The sequence below is a fragment of the Nuphar pumila genome, chromosome 3 (assembly GCF_984573655.1).
Source record: "Nuphar pumila chromosome 3, dmNupPumi1.hap1.1, whole genome shotgun sequence".
Lineage (NCBI taxonomy): Eukaryota > Viridiplantae > Streptophyta > Magnoliopsida > Nymphaeales > Nymphaeaceae > Nuphar > Nuphar pumila.
In genome coordinates this window covers 127,880,551-127,904,458 of record NC_143251.1, presented here as the reverse complement: position 1 = coordinate 127,904,458, position 23,908 = coordinate 127,880,551, and the positions used below count along the sequence as shown (strand labels likewise).

The 23,908-nt window shown below is 36.7% G+C and overlaps 1 protein-coding gene across 1 annotated transcript; it reads right to left on the bottom strand.

Annotated features, from left to right (window-relative positions):
• Positions 1 to 7,650: 7,650 nt before the first annotated feature.
• On the bottom strand, positions 7,651 to 9,214 carry LOC149843718 (uncharacterized). The gene is made up of 3 exons (XM_090000957.1): positions 9,193 to 9,214; positions 8,136 to 8,897; positions 7,651 to 8,024 (listed from the first exon to the last, which is right to left on the bottom strand). Exons 1-3 carry the CDS (start codon positions 9,212 to 9,214, stop codon positions 7,651 to 7,653), a joined length of 1,158 nt encoding a protein of 385 aa, XP_089857083.1.
• Positions 9,215 to 23,908: the final 14,694 nt, after the last annotated feature.

Below are 23,908 nucleotides of genomic sequence, written 5' to 3'. Positions count from 1 at the left end.
AGCTGAACACGGTCAAACATTTCCGCGGAAAAGGAGCTTTTTCTGTGGAGCTCACACCAAAAGATTTTTTTTGGCACATACAAACAGGGAACTACCTCCTACGTGAAAAAGCTGCCTACCAGTTAAAGGTTTTCACGCTCCATCCCTTTTTACAGCGGAAACAAAGTCTGATGGAGGTGGTTGGACTTTGTTTTCCATGGAAAACTTTGTGTGCACGGAGAGTGTTACCGTGACACACAAACGCCCTCCTTAAAAGGTAACTAGCAAGACCAACTTGAGGAAAACATCAGAAGGAGGAGATTCCGGTCCCTTGATGCCATTAAGACGATTTTCTACATTACTGTTCCTCGGAAAACTAGAAGCCCATCGTTCGTTTTTGGTTGTTATCGTCTCTCTCTCTCTCTCTCTCTCTCTCTCTCTCTCTCTCTCTCTCAGCATCGGTCGACTTCTCGTGAAAAGGCTACCCCTACAATCCACTGCTGATAGGCACGAGAGCGGAAGTGGAGTAGCTTTGACAGTGCCTAGAACATACCCCCTCTCTCTCTTATGCCCAACATGGCTAAAGCTATTAAACTTTTCCTGAAAGGGTTGTACCCCTACCACAGCTGATAGGCACGAGAGTGGACTAGTATGACATCTGCACCTAGCGATCTCTCTCTCTCTCTCTCTCACCACTGTTGATAGTTACCTGCACATCTGCACCTAAATGCCTATAGGTCTCTCTCGATATATATATATATATATATATATATAGAGAGAGAGAGAGAGAGAGTAGATTAGCATGACATCTGCACCTAAGAATCTCTAACACCGACGGGTATTTTGTCGATTTGTTTGGAGAGAGAGAGAGAGATTAGCATGACATCTTCACCTAAATGCCTATAGGTCTCTCTCTCTCTCGATATATATAAATAGAGAGAGAGAGAGTAGATTAGCATGACATCTGCACCTAAGAATCTCTAACACCGACGGGTATTTTGTCGATTTGTTTGGTGCAACCATCGAAACAAACTCCAGACTATTTTTTTCATGAAGAACGGGAAAGCCACCCTCGTTAACAGAGATCTAAACGCGTTGGCTAAGCCTGCCATATTTACGATCTTCTCCTCTATAGTATAAACCGGTAGCGCACCCCTTGCCCGCAAGAAGTCTCCGCGCTTGAGCTGAGCAAGGGTTGCTTACCCCTTGACTCTCATGCTCTCATTAATGCAAGAGGTTTGACACTGATAAGCATGGAACCCTAACTACCCGTTTAGTGTCCACTGCACCAAACTGAAATTGAAAATCTCATTATTGAATCTTTGGCTGTCATTCAGTCTCAAAGAAGAGCCACTTGTGAGTATTTTAGAGAGGGTAATGTGAATCACAAGGTGGTTGAAAAAGGTTTGGGGACGCATCTTTCAAGAGATCCACCACGCTGCAACAAACAACTTGACCAAAAACAGTTACATATAGCTGTGATATCCAAGTAGCCTATAATAGTATTAGCACTCACATGCAATGTCCATCGATATATCTAAGGCACCCCATCTGTCAGTGTAGGCCAATGGCTATATCATTATATCATCCTTTGTAAGAAACCGATTGGATTTGAGAACGTTTAATTCTAGAAAAACATGAGAGAAATTCACTGTTCACATTTTCCGGAATTCTGCCGTGTTTGCTACTTTAGAATATTTGGTTTGTGGTATTGAGTCATTTCATAAAATCGAGTATTCTGTTCTGGTCAAAGATATAACTTAGAAAAGAACTGAACACAATTTTTTTACGGTTCGATGGGTATTTCACAAACACAATCCTGATTTCTAGAATTCTTTCAAAAAGAAAAAAAAGTACATTCGGTTGTTATAAAACAAAAATTGAAAGTGATTTGTTTTAACACTTTCTACACCAGTTAATCATAGCTTGGTAGCAAGTAAAAACATACATTCATGTGTATGTTTACCCACTCTTCATCTAAAAATAATGCAAGCCATTTATGAACAATGGAGTCAAAGAAATTTGCCACTAAGATTGATCACCTCATCCAAACCTCTTGGGAAGATGCTTAGTATATATAAATAGCAACAATAATGGTACAGGAGGCCAATCTCGTAAAAAACAATAATAATAAAAATGTAACACAGGAAAGAGATGGTAAAATGAAACAATACCCAACCTCTTGGCCTACCAACCAAGAGGTTGAATATTGTTTCTTCAACCACTTGTATACAATGACATCAAAATATTATCCATTTGTAGATAGAGATTCGACCGCAGCTCTAAAGGTAAGTTGTGAGCATTAGATATTGATAGTATTCATAAACCTGTTTTCGGTTCTCTACTATATAAAAATAATATTATTTTTGGTGTCATTATTCCTACTTCGGGGGCTATAGGATTGCACTTTTACCTGATACAGAAAGCATCATGAATGGTTTCTACACTTCTCACTTGGTGTAGCTTGTTACATGAGTCATGAGTGGGAGCTTAGTTTCCGTCTGTGTATGCACCCTTGGATTGTTGTTGCCTATTCAACTCTTGTTGCAGCTGCTACTGCTGTTTTTTTATCTACCCTATCGGTCAAGGAAGCTTCTCTGATGGTATGCCTCTAAGATGATCTGGTACTTTCAACTTTATGATTGTATTTCATCCTGAACACAACATCCTTATGCATCCATTTCACATGTTAGGTGTGGTTGGTGTATTCTGCGGCTCTCTATTGAATGCTATGCATAGTTTCTTGGTAACCTCTAGTTTGATCAGGTAAACTACTATTATCATGATCATCACCATTAATACACTAGAATCGTATATTTAGATCATAATTGCCTTTATTTTACCAAAACCCAAACTTAAAACATTGTTTTGGATTTGGAGACCCATGAACTTGATTATGCAACAGGTTCAGTCCACTAATACACTATCGGAAAAAACCCATAAAGACTGAGGACTTGCACCCACTGCCAGGTCAAATCTTCACGGAAGGTATGTCAGGGTCAAGGCTAAGTTCAAGACCTCCAACATATCCACTACCGGAAAAAAATGGAGCATTGAAGGTTGTATTTTCCCCATAGTCCTTGCTATTGTAAAACAAAAAGGAGAATCTTTCGCCTATCCAAACCAAAGAGATGGGCTTTACTACTGAGTTTCCATAACAACCGTTTTGCAAAAGTGAATTCGCACAACAATCTCATTGCATTGAGTTGTTTTGAATTACATTGACCACATGGTTAAATCCATTCCAGCATCTAATTCTAACATAGATCGAACTGCAAGAAAGCATTCGCTTGATTGTAGTTGAAACAGAATCACCAACAATTGTACTCGTCCACAAGGAAAAAAGAAAGTGGAGGCATGAATAAAAGTTGCAAATTATTACAAACATGTTAAGAAAGAAACTTATTCTGAAATACTCCTCAAAACTGGTAAGAAAAATAGCGTTAACATCAGGTTCAAATCCTACCTGGGGCTATCCCTCTCAGGTCTAGAAAAATAGTTAACATAAGATTTCTACAATGTCATGACTCGAACACTACATAACCACATAGAAAAACAAGCACATGAGAAGTTGGTGACAAGAAACCTTGCGAAGTAGGACACCTTGACAATTTCTGATCTGCATATACCAAAGATAACAAGCAGAATGTCATCTATCTATGTGCCCCAACGTGGAACATCCATGACGCATGTAACATCAAGGACTAGTAAGTACAATTCTGAGCTACAGGACAATTTCAGCCAGAAGTCGAACAAAGTTGAACAAAAAAATTGATTAAAATTGTTGTAAAATTATAACAGTTTATTTTCATGGCCACTAAGTAGTGCTATTACAAGGAATTTGAAGTTCAAAACATCCCTTTTATTGAATGCAACTACTATGGTTTCATATATGCTGTAATAAACAAATAGGAAGCATTACCAAGCAGACATGCAAGCACACTAAAAAAAGAATTGAAATATTTTAGGCATTCAACAACAAGCACTCAAGCATCTGAATGAGCACTGAAATCACTAGACAATGCCATGTTGAATGAGTCATTGCAAACCAAGGATCATCCAGATCTGGCCATTTTTCTGCCTACGCTAGATAGGCTGCATGAAGCTGATACATGGCAAAATAATAATTCCAATGCAACAAAATTGATTGATTTATTCAGAATTTCCAAGCCACTGAGAGCATTCATGAACAATTTACTCCCATGGAAATGTCTATGCAACTGACAGGAAAGTGTGTTTCTTAGGAGCAAACTGATGTGATAAAGATTTAGCTTCAGTACTAGTATCGAAAGTTAACATGAATTCAATACATTCCATGTAACCAGAAATTGAGTAATCTGGTCACGTCTTATTCAAGTCTATATCTTTCTAAGCCCAACATACCAATGTATGGGTCTTTTATGCTACTTGGATTTTGTCCACCACATTCAAATTGAAAAGTAGAAAAATACTATGGACTATATGAATATTATGAATCTATGACATGCTGAATCAACTCAGAATGGCTGAGACAAGCCTGATTTTTTTTTTCATTTAGCCCGCTACTACAAAAAGGATCAAGCTCATATGCAGCAGAAAAAACCATCTTAAGTGGTCAAAATGCACCAACAAAACCATCCTTTCAAAATGCATAATAAGGCATGTGACCAGAATATTGTATCATTTAAATAGAACCGTCAAGTGTTTGATCAACAAAAATAAATGCACATGACATGATTAAAAAACCCTCAAATGTTTCATCCCTTGCTATAGTTAAAAATTAACCTCAAACTGTAGAACACATCACTAAACAAGAGTTACTTTTCAAGAAGAATATGAAAAACAAGCGTATAGAGAAAAGTTTTACAGCCTAACAAAATCATCAAATAAATAAAGAGCTTGCTTAAAATGCTGCAATAGACTACCAAGCAAATCAAGAAGATGGTCCTAGTTGGGCAACACTTTCACTCCTACTTTACCAATGATCACAGGAAAATCAATGAACACCTCATATCTATCATGAGTGGTCGACAGGAAATTCACTCTTGGCCACAAAAATTGATCATATTGGCAGCAAGAACCCTTAAATGAGATACACCTAAAGTAATATTAGAAAAAAAGAAGTGCTGAAAATTACTGAAGATGAATACTATCTGCTTTAGGGCCAAAAGCTATCCTAACCATAAGATATTCTTGTAGATTATTTATCCAACCACTGAGGAATAAGTTCAAAAGTTTAAGTGATGCTTTTTTAGCACCTGTGCTTTCCTAGTTGTATCATTGATCATGAAATCCCTGTAAACAATACAATACATCATCTCATGAATATCCTAAAGCTACAAGCAGTCATGCATTCATTGCATCGAGTATTGCATAGTCAGCAAGTTAGGCTTTATACATGTTATCTACTCGACAATTTTTTGCTGTCTATAACCAAATAATAAAAATAATTTCTTCTAATCACAACTGGATTTGGTATTATGGGAAAAGTAGCGACGAGGCATCTGAGTGCACCTCAAAAGGGACCACATAATCAAGGAGCTGCTACACTGGCTCACTGGTGTTGTTTCTGAGACAATTTCTTCAAAACCCAAAGACAAGTGTGTGGCGTTTTTGTATATTTGTATCTTACATTTTAAAATAGATAAATGCATACAGGCAGAAGCGGAAAAAGAAATACAGAGAAAGAAAACATATAGATTTCGTATTCCTAAATACGTGCACAAACAAAAGAACATCAACAACATGAATAGGGTTTACCTAAATTATGTAAAAATATGAATAAACATGGTTCATACATGGGACACGTAAGGCAGGGTGGTCGTGGGGCCGACCCGGGGTTTTCCTCATCATAAAAAAAAAATGGTTTACACATTTATGTATCTTGAAACACATCTAAAACCAAATACCAAAACAATTATGCTGCACTGGATAACAAGGCATCTTATGTTTAAGAGCATCGTTTGCATCTAAAAGCCATATAAACCACAACATGATGAATTAAGAATCAAGCCAACGTTAAGGGTCGAAACCAATATATCAAAAGAATACATGGCTCGTCAATTAGAAATGGGAGAAGACAACATAGATTCATATCTAGAAGCCCTGATGACATAGCACCTAAATCTGCATGCAGATCCCCTCTATTTTTACCATTAGAAGTAATAATGGCTAAAGGCAAAATGGTGATATACATATGAACTCCCATGATAAGTTGCTTAAAGAGAAGAAAGCAGCAAGAACATGAACAATGTATCAGAGAAAATTTTGCAGCCTCGGTTTTGGACATTAGACTTCCAGATAAACTAAACAAAAAATCATACAAGAAATTCTACAAGCAAAAGTCATGAGTTCTCGCATTGCCAGAAGACATCCCAGTGAAATGATTTTCTAATCCAAACAACTTCGGCTATAACTTGGGTGACATTTTTGTTCTTTTTTTTTTTAAACAAAACTTGGGTGACAAGATACATCATTAGGACATGTAAAGTCGCTAGCTCAGCAAAACTTGGTACAACTAGGTCATACAAACACCAAACCCAAAGAAATACATTCACCAAATCCAACCATGTTTGAGCGCAAACATGAAAAATGCACAATTAGTGACAGGCAACAGATATTGGAATGAACTCACCAGAAGGCCAAACAAAAAAAACGTAAAGATTGACAAAAGATTTGAGGGAGATTAAACATTATATATACTACCCACAAAATAAACATAACCATGGACAAGAAAAAAGAAATTAGCAAAATATTTGATATGGGTGAGAATTGTCAAAACTATAGCAACAAAAATGGTCTTACCTCCGTACCTTAAGACTTGATAAACTGAAGGCCACCACCACAAATTAATACATGAACGTCATTGGTACAAACTATTTTGACACAGAGATTTGAACATGAAAAGAGAGGGGGAAAAGAACAAGAAAGGCAAGGTGCCCAATAAATGTGGGATGAGTGAGCAACTATCTTCATTTTAACGCTGGCCTCTTTCAAATAGACAACCATCAAAGCAAGCTACAAAAAGAGTTCCAACGCCGAAAGGAAAAACCAAAAGCGCCACGGAAACTTAAAAGACCACCATAAAAAGAATGACAATAATAATAACAATAATGTGCACAAAGTCCCAGCCTGACTCTATAGTCCACAAAGTAAAGGCAAAGAATGAACGGGCTGGTGGCAATGGCACTCATCAACGCCACTAGCAATGCACCTCCCCTTCCAAGGAAAAGAGTTTTACTATATCGTTAGGTTCCTGTCAAATCACACACACACATAATGGAGTTCAGTTTTCTCCACAAAACCAATGGCGTTTCCTTGGAACAGACAAATGCAAAGCACAGGAAACTATTATTTCTTGAGCCCAACAAAAGATGAAAAAGGAAGAAAGTACAGCCTTGCCTTTTGCACTCCTGTAAGAATAAACTCTCTTAAACTCGGCATAAATCGATGATTATTATATGTTTGGGCATTTCAAACAAGACTAAAACCTCCCTCCACAACTTTCTTAGACGCTAAAGACTTACGCAGAGTGGAGCAGTAAACAATGGCAAGGACGCATACCAGACAGACGATAAACGGCCATGATCATCTATCTATTTATCTACCAATCTATATCAATCAAAGCTTAGGGTGATCCCCATTCTTGGCCAATCCAATTCTCATGGTTTCTGCTATTATACCCATCGAACTTCAGTTTATTGTGTTGCCATAATTGGCACCTCCGAGCATCCCAGTGGAGGAAGAAGCTGCAGCTGCAGCGGCCGCAGCAACAGTATAAGCATTGGCCGCGTCGAGAATTGAGGACAAAGACGAAGCATTCGCGTTCTTACCACCAACACCAAGATCACCAAGATGAAGCTCAGAAAGATTTGGCAGCAACGAAGGCGGCGAATCGTCGACGCCTTGATTGTACAGAAATCCCTTGAACACGCGCCCGCCGATCTTCACGGCCGCCTGATAAGCGTACTCGTCGTCTCCGTCTTCGATCGCGGTCACCCGAACGCACCGGAAGACCGCCGGGGCTGTGACGTGTCCCGGCAATCCGCCTCCTCCCATCTCCATCTCTACAGAGATAGTAATAATAACGAGAATAAAACAAAAAGAAAAAGAGGAAGGTATAATTGGGCAAAGGAATTGAACACCTTTTGGTGGTGGAGGAAGTCTAGTCTAGCTACCTTGGTGGCTGGAGCCGGTGTCGAAGCTGCGGGAGGGAGTGGTGGCGGAGGTGGAGGTGACGGAGGCGGTGGAGGAGCCGAGGCGGGGCCGCTTTCCCATGGCGGAGGAGGAGGACTGGAGGAGCTGCTGCCGATCCCGCCGCCGGGCGGAGGGCACCCACGTGCTCTTGACGTGGGTGGGGCAATCGAACCCCCGGCTCTTGCAGCACGTCCGGCACCGCTGGTGGCTGCAGTCCTTCTTGGCCTGGTTGCCGCAGTCCTGGCAGGTGGCGGTGGCGGTGCCACCACCACACTCGCCGTCGGTTGGCATCACCGCCACCGCCTTCTGGTGGTGGTGGTGGTTCCACGGCTGGATTTCCGGTGGCTTCCTCCCATCGTCATCGTTATTGTTAGTTATGAAAGCAGCCGGAGGAAGCGAGTGCAACGCCGACGAAGGAGGGGGAGGCTGTTGAGGAGTCGGGGAGAGGAGGGGGAAGATTGGGGTCGGAGAGTCGGTGGAATGGTGGTGGAAGAGGAAGACGTCGCGTAGCCCAACCATGCTTATGTCAGGAGGGAGGGAGAGGGGTAGGGGTATGCTGTTGTAATTAACGATTTGTTGTTGGTGGTGGTGGGGTGGTCTAGAGCTACCACCACCAACAACAGCAGCAGCAGCGGTGGTAGCAATAGTAGGCCATCCTCCTCCGAGTCCTCCATTGAAGCCGAGGCTGAGATCTTCTGCTATCCTCGAGTCGGAGAGAGTGGGGAGCCAATCGGAACCACCGCCTTCGAGAGCGGTTCTCCGTGATGCAGCCACTGCTAGGCTTTAGGAGGGGAGGTGGGCTTTTTTCTAGAGAGAGAGGATCTGAGGAAAGATCGCGCTTTTCTCTCTTCTGCTTCGAGTGACTGAAATTCTCTGCACTCTCTGTGTAACTCGCCACGAAGAGAGGGAATAAAACAGAGAAGGGAATTAAAAATAATGAGGGGTTGAAAATGAGAAGAAAACGGGAAAATAATGATGCAAAAATATATACTGAACTGCTTGAATGCTTCTGCTGCCCCTTGAGGACTTAGGGCCTACCTGTGCTTGCTAGCCTGCACATGCACGCGTACATCAGGCAGAGAGAGAGAGAGAGATTGTATCTATATTTTGGTTAATGATACTTAGCATTCGATTTACATGCTACCACCGTATATATAATTTAACATTAATTTAGTTTTATTTAATATTAATTAGATTCAATTTTATAAAAATGATTAAAAATTCTTAAAAGAATTATACTTTTGATTACAAGTCTTTTGACAAGAGAATTGAAATGTCAAACACTTTTTATAAAAAGGTAATTTTATGAATCTATTAAATTTACCTTTTTTGACCTAAAAAATTAACCAAGTATTTTAACAAATACTAATTTTTAAAGGTATTTTAATCATTTTAATACGATTGAATTCATTTAATGTTAAAAACAATTGTATTTATACGTGGTTTTGGTGATACTGGATTTACAAGCTACTATTATCATCATCATCGTCATGCATCATTGATACCTATTATTGGCTTTCCCTTAAAAAAAGATAATTTTTTTTTTAAAGGCAAGCTGGGATTAGCAGACCCCTCTACCAGAACAACAGCCACCCATGTGGCAGAGGGATTCGATCCTGGGCCTTCAGCTTGACACAGGACCCCGCTTACCACATGGGATACCACTTCGATGATTAAAAAAAAAAGATAATTAGCTTACTGGGTGGACTTGATGTGAATGACTCAAGAAAGAGTCGTGGGTCTTGTTGGTGTTATTTGTAGAAACCTATGATGAAAAATATTACCGTAAAAAAAAAGTTTAAAAAACGCAATATATTGAGTAAGCATATTAAACAGTTAATTTTCACAATTTACATTAAATTGAGTAAGCAATATTTATCTTTTTAATGACATTTTTTTGAAAAAAAAACAAGTGAATTTGTGTTTATATATGTCTATGTTGTATTTCTTCATAAATCTATTTTTAATTCTTGTAATATATTTATTATCACCGACGTTTTACGAATAATTTCACAAGAAATATCGGGCTGTCGATATTTGCCTTTTAACAGGTTTTGTCACTATCACAAACTATGAATGCATGCATTAAGGATATTTTTGCCATTTCAGGATTAATGGACATAACTGAACATTGAAGCAGTCTTGAAAAGCGTGAGGGACCTTTTGTATCTCTCAGGTCCTTTACAAGGCATACCAACAAGGGTAGGGTGTTCAGTGTTGCGTTCTGAGAGAGAGAGAGAGAGAGATTTACCGTATATTTTTTCACCTACCAAAAAAAAGGTTTGTTTTTCCTTTTACACTCGAACTCACATTCCTTTCCATGAACTAAGACGACTACCGGTTCAGTCATTATCAGAAATTTTATTTAGTACTATTGACCATCATAGTCATTCAAAAAGAGAAGTGAATCATCGGCCACCACACATTTCTCTATCTGGTAAACGAGTCGAACCAAACGAAACAGAGGGGATGTTGGAGCTAGGCTCATTTACCAAATTGAGCTCATAATTCAGCTTGTGTTCATGTTTATAGACCGAGCTGAACTCAAACTCAGCTCTTCATTGAATGAGATGAGCCGAACATGAGCCGACTAGTACACCATTTCATGTTATTTATACATGAAATGTATATTTCTTTTTATATATTATAATTAAAATATATATAATAGGTCATGTTTTATGTGTATATTTTGTATGCATCTTTCTTTCTTATATACATTTTATGCATTATTCTTTATATATATCACTTAAAATATATATTATACACAATATATATATATGCATATGTATATGTATTATCCATACGAGCTCTCTCAAGCCAAGTCGAGTAGAGCACCTTGTGTTCAGGCTTGACTCATTTAAGTTAAATGAGTTGCTCATGGATCGGCTTGTCAACTATATGAACTAATCATGAACGAGTTTATGATGAGCTGAACCGCAGTTCTCTCTCTCTCTCTCTCTCTCTCTCTCTCTCTCTCTCTATATATATATATATATATATATATATATATGTGTGTGTGTGTGTGTGTGTGTGTTTTGATTATCACAATGAAAAATTAAAGTACGTTTGAATAATTTGGGCAGTCAAGCAGCCCTACAAACATAATGACAAATCATGCAAGATTTATGAAAATCATGTAAAAATATCATGAGAAATTATACCTAAAAGTTAAAAAAAACTTTTTCTTTCTTGGATGGTTTCTTCTCTTTCGTGAGAAATTATGAGAGTAGTAGTATTTTTTTTCTTCTCTTTCATAAGGAACTTCACCTAAACATGAACCTCGTAACCTTGCAAATATCCTACTTAATCTGCATATACCTGACAAAGTTTGCATAAAAATATATGTGAAGTTAAACTAAACTACGTAATTTCATAAATATTGGACTAAAATCGTATATATGTAACAATCAACACATATACCTCACGAAGGTCGCACTCCTAAATGATTGAGTATAAAAACCAATTGTCCACACCACATAGCTATTTTTGCATAAACTAGGGTTTCTTGTGTCCCCAACCTGCTTCTCGTCGATGATTTTTTCAACAACTATTTCTGGCGATTCATTGATGATACTTCATTCTCGTGTATTTCATAATCATCGATGGTGATTTTTCTGGTAAGCACATCTTTAATGGTTGAACTAGTTTTTTTTATTTTAAGACAACGGCTTGAATCAGTTATTGTTTTGCACAATTGGCATGAGTTAGTTATTTTGTGTAAGAATTGCATGGTTTTCAAGCTATTTTTGCATGTTCAATAGCCTATTTCATCTGTTTCAATGATTTGTATGCATTTATCCTCCAATTTGGTTGTTTATATATTGTGTATCTTGTATGACAAACATGGTATGTTAGGAACATGGTTTGATTTTTTTTCTTAATGATTTGGGTTTTTGCATTGTCAATAGATTATTATGTTTGTTTTTTATAATGCTTTTTCAATGACCTATATCTTATGTCTCTGTTACCTGTTTGTTTACATATATTTAATATTTTGCTATTGTATAAAATTTTGAATTTGTTTAATATAATATGATCAGTGAGAAGACTGTGTTGGAGGGATCCATGCCCACATCATCTTTTAGTTGTAGCACAACAGAAAAGCCAAAAAAAATTACAAATTGAGTCATCCTATGTAGTATGAAGCACAAAGTAAGCTTGACACATGGATAGAGAGGGAGTCATATCCAATTACAAGAATCTGGGTGTTTGACATTTTCTATAAAAAAATACATCATCCTTAAACCCAAAAATGTATTCTCAAACAATCAGCAGCAAACACCTTTAATATTTGTCAAACAACATCTAGCAATTTCAAAGTGGCACATATCTAAGGCAAAATGTATAAAAAAAAGTAGAAGAGTTTGTGGCTACAAGTTTGTCTCCTATTCCGAAAGCATCTAAGGAAAGAGAGGGTGACTCAGTAGTAAAAAGTGTGACCTATTGGTTCACTCTGATATTGTTGTTAACATCAATGCCCATATAGATAAAGTTGAAAATGTGGCCACATGTAGTGGTAGTGGTGAGATGAAGATGAAGAGTGTGAATAATAGAAGAGAATGGTTATGTACAAGGGCGTATAAGGTACATTACCAAGGGAAGGATACAAACTCTAAGGCTGAGGTTAATGTGGACACTCCTTACAAAGTGGATGTGAGTGAGGATCATGTGATTGGATCGGATGATCAGAGCGATGTTCAGGCTAAGATGGGAAGTGCATTAAACAATCGTAAGGAGATCTTTCTCAGGAGTTCAAGGATGATATCTCAGAGAAGAAAGTGCAAGCTCCGAGGAAGAGGTTGCAACAAAGAATAAGGTCGAGTATCCTTAAACATGTACTTTGTTCATTTGATATTTTGTATATGCATGTTTATAAGATGTTTGCAATCATTATCAGTTTTACATTCAATTATTGACTAAATTATCATATATATATATATGTGTGTGTGTGTATGTGAAGCATGAACGATTAATTTTTTTGTTGAATTAATAATAATATCTATTAGCACTCCTTCACATTTAAAAAGCGCATGAACAATTTGGTTTTATTCATAAAAATTATGTTAAGTTCTAGAGAAATTTGCTCAAGTTACTTGGTAATCCTAATTTTACATTAAACCCTCTATGTTAATTAGATATTTAAATAATTTAAATATTAAAGAGTAAAAATGTCAAATGTGATTAATTAGATTATTTAATCATTTCAATTAGTTGAATGTTGCTAAAGTTATCACTATCTATGGATGAAAATGACTAGTTGAATGTTATTAAGGTTACCACTAATCATTTAAATTAATTTAAATATTGCAATTGATTGATTAGTTTGTCATGTATGTGTGAAACTTATTTTTAAGATAACTATATTGTAAAATTGCTATATTTGTGTGTGTAATTCAATGATTAATTTTTTAAATTTTAATAAAAATAATTATGATTAAAGGATCCACAACCAAAAGATTCAAAAGATTCAACATCCCGCATGCACTAATTCTACTAGTTTTAAATACACTAATTGTTTCTAACACTAACAGAAGAAACGGCGAAGTGTATGCATCAGATGCATTTTTGATATTTCTTGAAGATCACTCCATGAAACATCGGTCACCCGCTCTTAGAGGTTGTTGTGCAGTTCTAAAATCTAACAATCAACACATTCTAGTTCAGAGATCTTGAGATGATTATTATATTGAATGACACAATATGAATCATCGAATTTAAGTGTCATGGAAAGCTAGTGAGTGAACATCGGTAGAAGGATTTTAAGCACCTATGTGATCTTTATTTAGAAGCAAAGGATGATGTGTTCGAAAGAGAAATGTTAAAGTTATCATAGTTAAGGAACCACTATGACCCCAACATGGGGAGGAGGATGAAAAAAAAAGCTATGGTGTTAGAGGGAAGGGTGGTAGTAGGGTAGAGAATGAGGTAAGAACATTAATATTGCCCTACTTTTTTGGCATATGTTTATTTATTGATTGATTCATACATCGTACATTTCATTGTTGCAAGACCTGAGTCATATTGATCAATATGCATGAGAAACAACCTCACTTGCATACATATATGCAAATTTGAGTAGCGCGATGAGTGAAAGTAAAAACATAACCGTATTGTTGGTGTTGTTAGAGGTATTTATTCTTTCATTATACTTAAACTTTTGATTTATATTCAAACATTATTTAACATTTTTTATGTAATATATTGTGTATTAATCTTTGTTAATATTTATATTAATTTATTGTTTGAGTAACGCTTCATTTTTGTTGTACATTATAATCATTTTTTATTGTTTTTCTCTTTTTTTCCTTTTCTATGAGTAAAACGTTAAAAAACTAAAGAAAAAAACTTAAAAAGGATGAATTTACACGTGATTTTCAGAGTTAAGTTGACAAAAAAAGAAGGCTATAAGAAAATGGTTGTGGAGCTCACTATTATTACACGCCCCCCATAAGGCAGGAAGCAGATCAGGTCATGCTGAACATGAGCGTTTTTTCTCATGCTAACATCGTGGCCGTCTGTTTGCATTTTGGATGAATGCCACGTAGTTTTGTTGGCTTTTTAGCTTTTCAAAATACAAATAGGATGGCCACGATGTTAGCATGAGCAAAAACGCTCATGTTCAGCATGACCTGATCTGCTTCCCATGAGGCAAACACTCTTTTCAAGTGTGCCAATGTGCACGTGTGAAGGTATGCTTTTGGTTCTTTGTTGGTAAGAGAGAAGTGATCATCTCTCTCAGCATTTGCTCTGCTGTTTGTACAGACAGGAGAGTTGTGGTGTCAAAGGGTCAGTGTGGATTTGGATGCAACTTTTAATATCCCACTTCATTGAATAATGGAAAAACGGATTCAGAGTTGGATTTGAGCAATACCAAATCCAGATCCAACTACCTTAAAACAGCCAACCTGATGAATCTGGATAGTCTTCAAATTTAGATTCGGACTCATGTAAATTTCGGAACTGAATCCAGGTTTTTATTGTTTGTCAGATTAACTTGCTTTACCAAATCCGACTAATCGACTCGGTAAGATATTGGATTCAGATCTGATCCGTTGACAACCAAAGACTTGTTGCGAAGGGGCGTCACATTTCCTGAAATTTATTTGACAAACTCGAATGTAAAATTAATTAGTTCATAATCTTGTAGATAATAAATGAGGATAATTGATGCTGTTTCCATACTCAAATCCCGGCCCGTACATGCACTGAGACACCTCTCTCTCTCTCCCTCTCTACCCAAATACAATCTCATTTTCTCTGGTTAGTTTTTATTCATCTCATTTTGACACTCTTAAGCTCGGTTCTTTTTCGGTTTTCACTGTTGTAATTATTTCATTGCTTCTTTTGGTTTTCACTGTGGTAATTATTTCCTTCCTTGATCTATTCAACAAAAGATTTGGTGTAGTTTTTTAATGTGTATTTTTTTGGTTATCTGTATAAAACCAACCAGGATCAATGAAATAACTTTGCTGATTTTTTCTCTAATTTAATTTCCTGTTCAATTGTTCTTGTTATTGGTGGGGTATCATGATTGAGGTATGCTGTTTTCTTCATTTTTATGAACACCACATTGATCAATGTTAGTAGAAGCTAACTTGTGGTTATTTTTTAAAAGAAACCAAGTTAATATTTTTTTATAGTCTTTTTTTTTAATAGTCAACTAAGTTAGTATTGTTATTATCAACTGTTAGTTAAGTAAAATAAGAGTGACATTCATTCACTAGTTGTCACGAGAAGGCAGCATATTTTAAAGGGAAGTTCCGCTTCTTTATCTGTGCACCTATGGATTGCAAACACCTTTGATCTCTCGTGATATTATTAATAAAAAGCAATGATGTATTGATAATAAAAAAGGACCTGGTATCGATGCCTACTCTAGATAACTTTGTTTGCCACAAAGTCACAGAAAACGTTAGGTACGTACAGCCTTTTGCCTTTTGCACCAATTAGCATAAATGACCTTCACTAATCAAGATGATTAAACAAGCTTTTATGCTACATTCAATCAAGGATGTAATAAGTTCGGATGTGGCTGATACCATATTCAACAAATCGGATGTTGGCTAAATGGATTCTAATTAGGATTCAGATTCAGATGGTGTAAAACTAGCTAGATTCAGATGGTGTAAAGCTAGCTATCTGGTACTTGCAAGGGTTACTGACTTGTGTCGACCTGAACCTTGGCAACCAGACCAACTAGCCCGGCTACTTAGGGCTCTAACCAATGTTGTCAGTATCGGTATCGCCCCTGAATCGTTTGGCCATCGATTCAGCTCTATCCGCCGATACCGATACTCAAAGTGAATTTTTCTGTATCTTCTGAAAATAAAAAAATTATTATGTGTAAATAATAATGTGACACATGTTAAAATCATAAAAATATTATTAAAATTAATTTTTAGTATTTTTATATTTATTAAAAAATAGCTGATTCAGGGGTGAAGGGTATCGATTTTCTGCCGAAATTTAGGCAGATAACACATTGATACGGATAACATTGACTCTAACTGAAATAGACAAATCCAACAGGTTGGTATAAATGCCAAATTTACAGTTAATATAGCTCGTAAGGGTTCCACTCATCTTGTAGGAAAAGGCTCCATGAGTTTAAAACTCATGATTGGCAGGCATGAAGAAGTTAGGTGTATTTTTTAATGGGCAAGAGAGACTCAGGGTTTTTTTTAGGTAGGATTTGATATTGATGTGATTAAGTAACACAAACAATCATAATAAGAATATCAAAAAAGCAAATAATCATAAGACAAGAGAAGGTGGTTTGGCAAAACCATATATATCCACAAAGAGAGTACCAAAAGTTTTTATTAATAGAATTAATAACTAATATAAGAGAGAATAAATAAAATAACAAACGAATATAATTACACCTATCATTCGACCCATCAATAGTATCGATGTGTGCAACCCAAACCTTCATCTTTGTTACCAAGAAGTTGTCACATTCTCTTTCACACTTCTCTTAAAATCCAAAAGAAGACCTAAGCATAAAAAATTGTCCAAAAAAGCAAAACCATTATCTTTAAAGCCAAAAGAGATGTACTCTCTATTTTCTCTCTCTCAAGCCAAGAAGTACCTCTTCACCATTTCAAAAGAGTACACAGCTTCTATTTATAATTCTCAAGGTATAGTCTTTATCTATCAAGGAATCTCATATGATTCATATTTCTCATCTCATATAAATTCTAAATATGAGTCCAAAAGAGACATTTTTATGTGACAAAGTAAGTCATAGTAAAATAGAACATCATTCAAGGCACAATCAATATTTTTCAACTTAGCTTAAATGTTATTCAACCAACTCTATAAGCACCCCATCTCCCTAAGCCCAAGTAATCTAGCTTATAAAAGGGATTAAGTTCAGGCTAAACCTGAACTCTGCAATCTTCACTGCTTTACTTTTTTAATTACAAAACTGTGAACTTGAGTAGACTTCTTCTGAAATTTAACCACTTTCTACAATGAGCTATCTCGTGATTGAACCTGAAAAGATCTTGATGAAGAGTCATCACACAGTTATTTTTTCTCAACTTTTTGTTTCACTTACAACAAAGTTTTTTTTTCTTGCCTTGCAAACATCATGTTGGATCAACAAATTCTTAATCATTCTTTGCCATAATGCAAATTTCTTTTTGCCATCAAATTTCACTGCTTCAAACTTAAAATTTGTTATCCTTGCGGTCATATGTGATCTTCTCTACAACCAATATTTTTTATATCACTTATTATGATTTTTTAAGATCATGCTAAAGATCATACTAGGTTGGATATAATATTAATGTGATTAGGCAACACAAACAAACATAATAAGAAAAACAAAAAAGCAAATAACTACAAGACAAGTGAAATTCATGTGGTTCGACAAAACTGTATACATCTATGAAAAGAGTACCAAGAGCCCTTATTAATAGAATCAATTACCAATATAAGAGAGAATAAATAAAAACCAAGCATGAGTCAAGGAGGTTTGCTTAGTGTGGTGAGGCCTTTGTCATTAGATGGGTGCTCAAGGTTCGATTCTCATAGATGTCTCCTCTTTGCGGAAGCCGATGCCCAACATAGGCTCCGGGGCAGGGGTCCTAGTCTCGTAGTTTTATATGATCATAGGTAAGACAGGCCAGTGCAACTAGGTGGGATGTGGTTTTTTTGAGTTATAAATTAAAAAAAATACAATTATGTACAAAACCAAAGAAAATATAAATACCAGTATCACTAAGTAGATGGTGAAACATTGAGTTGACCCCAGCTTGAGTCATGGGGATCAAGGCGGACGAACTCAAGTCAAACCCATATTCTAGGTCAATCATAATTAAGCAAAGTCATGAGCCACTACTTCTATGACATGACCAAGCTCGTGAATCCTAAACTTTGAAATGGTAGTGGTCATGGTAAAACGAATGCCCTGGCTTGTCAAATTTTGGATTAAGTAGAGCAATTCATTATACAGTTAACTTGAATCATGATCAGATGACAAAAATAATAAAAGGTTTTTGATGTCGAATGACAAGAGAGATGGAAGAAAGTTGGGGGTCTTGTGATGTGGGCATTATTAATACTTGCTTTTCCGAGGCGCTAAATGAGGAAATGTTAGAAAATAGGAATGTGAAGCAGCGTCGTCAGTAAAAAAGCGGCTCTCCTCATAGAGTGTCCAACCCTCTGATGAACATGAATGAGATTCTCTCTCTGTATAAATATATATATATATATATATATATATATACAGGCTTACCTACTCCCACGTACTAAAAATCATATTTGTAGGTGGTATCTTTTGTTTTAAAAATATATATACTTAACATAGTTTATTTGATAGGAATCATGTTTTGGATAGTGTTTTTAAGTCATAAAATTTCGATACATTGTGACTGTTGATTTTTGAAGATCTTGAAAAACCTACACCTATGTCATAATCACATGATCTAAAACCTGTTTTTACAAAATAATGATTGTAAATCATATCTATTAGGTCTGATCAACGAAAAAACCTCAACCTTCTTTAAAATTTGAAGCTTCATTAGGTGAGGGTAGGTACTTCGGAAGCATCTTATCATTACTTTTATATATATATATAGGGTAATTGGAATATGTAAACTGGTATGCATCAATATTTTTATAGTTTTTTTCTAAAATTTCATTGTACTGGTGTGCTTCGTTTTATAAAAACATATTCTTAGATCATCCAATTATGATGTATAAGAATGATCTTTTAAGTCTTCAAAAACTATGACTTAGAATTTATATATATATATATATATGGCCACTAGAATATGTTAATTAAAAATATGTGAACTAATATTAACCTAAATTTTTATGGAATTATTTATTTATTTAAATTTTACAGTAAAGATGTGATCTAGATGCTTGATTTTATAGAAAACAACTCTTGGATCATCCAATTATGATGCACAGAAGGATCTTTTTGATGTTTGAAAATCAATGGCTGAGAATTTTCATAAATATTTGAGCATCCAAAAATCATACTTTTATTGAAAATACATGATCCAAGAGTCTATTCTTAGCAAATGGACCACACCAGACATTGAAAAATGCCTAGTTCATCTTTGGTTTTACATATTTTTAGTTAACATATTATAATAACCCATATATATATATATATTATGATTATTGCAAAGTAAAGTTGGGTGGTGCAATTAGTGTGGATGAAAAGTGCAATGAAACCAACCTTTGATGGAGAGTCATTGCCTCTGCTAAGAGGATCACGACAAACCAGGAAATACCAATTTCCAGGTTTAGCTTGGCAACGCTTCATCATCCTTTAGTGGTAAATGTTTATCAACCTTTAATGGCCTAAGTTTCCTTGTAAAAATCGTGTATGGAATTCTTTTTTAAGAGAACTTTAAACCTCATTTATGAGGGCAGTCTGCATCAAGGCCTCATATGCTCTAGAGAATTGGTCTTACACGAGAACCAACGCCCATACAACTGGTAAGTGAATGCAATCCAATGAACTGTGTATCACTAGGAATCGATGGTTCAAATCCCTAGGCAGCCCCCATTGTAAAAAAGGAAAATTCTCTCTCTACCTCTCCTTTTTGCTTCCATTGGTATTAAATGACACGAGCCCGGTTTTCGAAACACCTCGAGCCATGTGAGCCGCGATTCGCTCAGACCGAGCCCCACCAGAAGGCTGCCCGTGCGACCCACCCCCTCCGACACGGTCTGACCCCTCAAAACTACTAAAATCTTCTCACCTTCAGCTTTTTTTTTTCTTCCTCTGCAACCTCTCTCTCTCTCTCTCTCCTTTTTGTTGGCAAGAGAGAGAAAGAGAAGAGCCTACAAGTCTACAACCTTCTTGCATCTATCTCACTGCCCTCTTACCACACTCGTTATGTATGGGTTGATTGGCTGAGAATCTTTTAACTGATTAACCCTTCTTGGCTCTCTCTCACCTTCATCATTACTTGTTTACCTTTTTTTATACCCCTACCCATTTAAAGAAAATTGTAGAAATTGCTTTTTCTTTTTCTTTTTCTTTTTTCGGTCTGGTCGGGCCGGTGAAAATTTCTCATGGCAGTGTTTTTGTTTTTTTATTGTAATATTATTTATTGAGTTGACATTGGGTCAGTTTTATATATATATATATATATATATATATATATATATATATATATATATATATATATATATATATATATATATATATAGAGAGAGAGAGAGAGAGAGAGAGAGAGAGAGGAACTTTTGTTTTCTTTCTTCGTGGGGTGCTTGTTATTTATTGTGCCAACTTGACAACGTTGGCATTTGCCTTGCGGAGAGAAACATGCACCATGAAATCTTGCAAAAAAAAAAATAGTCTTGTCATTTGCCTCCACGTCAGGTTATTGACTTGTGTCATCATCTTAAATAAAGCTTCTCTTCTCACAAAAACACTAAAAGCTTTGATATTATGCATATGGATAATGAGTCGTTTAATGACTTTTTTTGCTGTTTGGTTAGACCAAGAAGGGGTTTGCCCACCTTCCCAACGCCCTGTGATTTGGATTTTACAGTTTTTGGTGATTGTAATAACAATCATAATACTTTTTCAAGCTGAGTAAAATGAGTAACTACAATTTGTGATTGTGATTCTCACTTGATAATGCTTCTCCCCTAAATCCTAGGAAAGTTGGACGTTGTGACTAGAGCTGGTAAATGAACCCAACATCTTGTGACTCAGCTCGGTTTGGCTCGTCACAAACTGATTCGTTATCGATTCGTATATCTGATGAGCCGAGCTACGAGCAGCTCATTCAGCTTAAATGAGTCGAGCCCGAATGCAGCATGTCCTGTTCAGCTCGAACATAGATTATATATGGATTGACTCCGGTTCAGTTCAGTTCGTTCGACTTGTTACCAGCAATCACAACTTTAAAATTCTCAACAGTGATTGTTAATCCTACAAATAAGTTGGCCAAGATGAGTGTTTTGGCACGTTATATTTAAGGCTAATACTGAACTTAACTGTACTTTACTTTTTGGGATACAACTGAGTTAAACTCACAAGGTTCAATATTTTCCAATTTATCCAGCCCTAGTTCAATTGAAAAGACTGATCTTTTGTGTTACACCAAATCAAGCTCCATGACCAACTGGGGGCTCCGCTTGTCTGGTAGGAGCGGCTACTGCACGTCACCTTGTGTTGGGAAGTTGCAAGTTCGAATCCCAATGGTATCGTTGTATATCTGGTAGGGGTCTGCCTAACCCTAGCTTGCCTTTAAAAAAAATCAATCTCCATGGCTTGCATTGGCTGATAATAAATTGCACAAGACAATCACCCTTGAATAAAGGCTTCAGTGAGAATAAAAGCAAGCGAGAGGCAAAAGATGAAAGAGAAAAAAGAGAAAACTCATTTTAGATGGTGGAAATAGCATGGTGCAAGGGCCTGAGGGAAGAGACTTGGGTTAATATGGGCTCAACCCAATTGCCAGAAATAACGGCAAAGCATCTAGAATCAATGTAAAAATGGTTAGGTCAAACAGTCAAACCCTTCTAAGTGTGATAAATGGGTCAAAAAAAATCAAAATGAAACTGAATAATGACTACTTGAACCATCAAGTAGCTAAGGCCACATCAGTGTGGGTTAATGATAAGGAAACTACTTAAATTTGAGAAGAGGCTTATATCAGCTCTCCTCTTTAATCTTGTGGTTCAAGACTAAAACATTATTTTGGAAAATGCTCTAAGCTCTGTGTTCTAACAAAGGAATAACAATTTTAGATGTGTCTTCTTTAACGTATCTAATATTTGCTGAAGTTGTTCTAGTATTTGGATTCTCCTTCTCAATTCAAGAATTTTGGAGATATTTCCTTATTTTAGAGACTTTTCAGCTGCATATGGCTTACATATTAATGAAAGTAAATGTGAATTAGAGTCGTGTTCAATTGTGGGTATAGAGAAAAAATTTGCATTCAACTGCATCTTTTGCTAAAATGTAGACAGTTTACCTATTAAATATTTGGGGTTCATGCTTCATGGAGGCACTTCTAAAGACCTTCTTTGGTCGAGAATTGAAGATAAAAGGAAAAGTTGAATACATGGTATGCAAAATACCTTTCTATGTAACAAAATGCTATCCTTTAACAGAGTTAAATGCAAGTGGGTTTCGAGTTCTCAAAATTCAATTGCAGAGAATCTGGCGATTTTCCCTTATAAAGTGACAGTCAATGTCTATATGCTTGACTAGATCTAAGGCGATTTGACTAATTGCACTATTGTCACAGCATACAGAAATATAAATCTATATCTTCAATAAGATCACACATGTACCTTTTGCCAATGCTCTATATTCAACTAGGGGCGGCAATCGGGTCGGGTTGGCATGTCAGCATACCTCAACCCGAACCCGACCCGTTTATTAAACGGGTCGGCTGTGGCAAACACAAATCCGGCCCGTTCAATAAACGGGTAACCTGACACGACCCGCCAACCCATTTAATAAATGGGTTGGGTCGGGTAAACGGGTTCTCAGGTTCGCGGATCAGGTTGGCGGGTTGACCCACCCACCTAACCTGTTTATTAAACGGGTCAGGCGGGTTGGCATACCCCTAACACGAACCCGACCCATTTAATAAACGGGTTAGGTGGGTCGACCCGTTTATTAAACGGGTTCATTTTTTCCAAACCCGAACCCGCCTAAGAGGCGGGTTGGCGGGTCGTGTCAGGTTTTGCCACCCCTATATTCAAGCACTTTATTTTTTTTGCTATTTCAAGATACTACATTTCCACCAATGAACATGCAGTATAGTGAGTTTGATCCTTTATCTACCACAGTCTACTTCTACAATCTTGCAGCTACTCTCTCCCATGATCTTAGGGCCCGTTTGTAAATGATGAGTCTTTTGCGCTTGATCCGATCTTGGGCTCGTAGCACGAGGTGAAGGTTGATCTGGCGGACGTGGTTGCTTACCTCTTGGTGATTTGTTTGGATGGCGTGCAATGATGCACATTTTCTTCAAATTCTGGTGAACATTCATAATCTGATGCATAAAATCTTAGTGGATGTTTTTATGCGATCCTGTGTATGCATCTTAGTGATCTTTCTCTCCCTCCTGTTGATGCTCCCCCTCTTTTGCCGCTCTCTGAGCCCGCGGCTCATGCGTGAGACCATTCTCTTCTCCTTTCTTTTATTTGTTTTGGCTTTTGCTCTTGTTCAGTTGATGGGTTCAACATTTTGTTGATTTTCATGAGTGGTGATGTTGTATTTCTTTCATCTCTCTCTCTCTCAAGAAATGACATTCAG

Excerpts from the sequence above, each read along its gene's own strand:
- LOC149843718 (XM_090000957.1), bottom strand. The coding sequence starts at position 9,214 with ATGTGCAGGCTAGCAAGCACAG. Across the intron at positions 8,898-9,192 it reads GTGCAGGCTAGCAAGCACAG|GCGGTGGTTCCGATTGGCTC; the intron begins GTAGGCCCTAAG and ends CCGCTCTCGAAG. Across the intron at positions 8,025-8,135 it reads CACCGGCTCCAGCCACCAAG|AGATGGAGATGGGAGGAGGC; the intron begins GTAGCTAGACTA and ends CTATCTCTGTAG.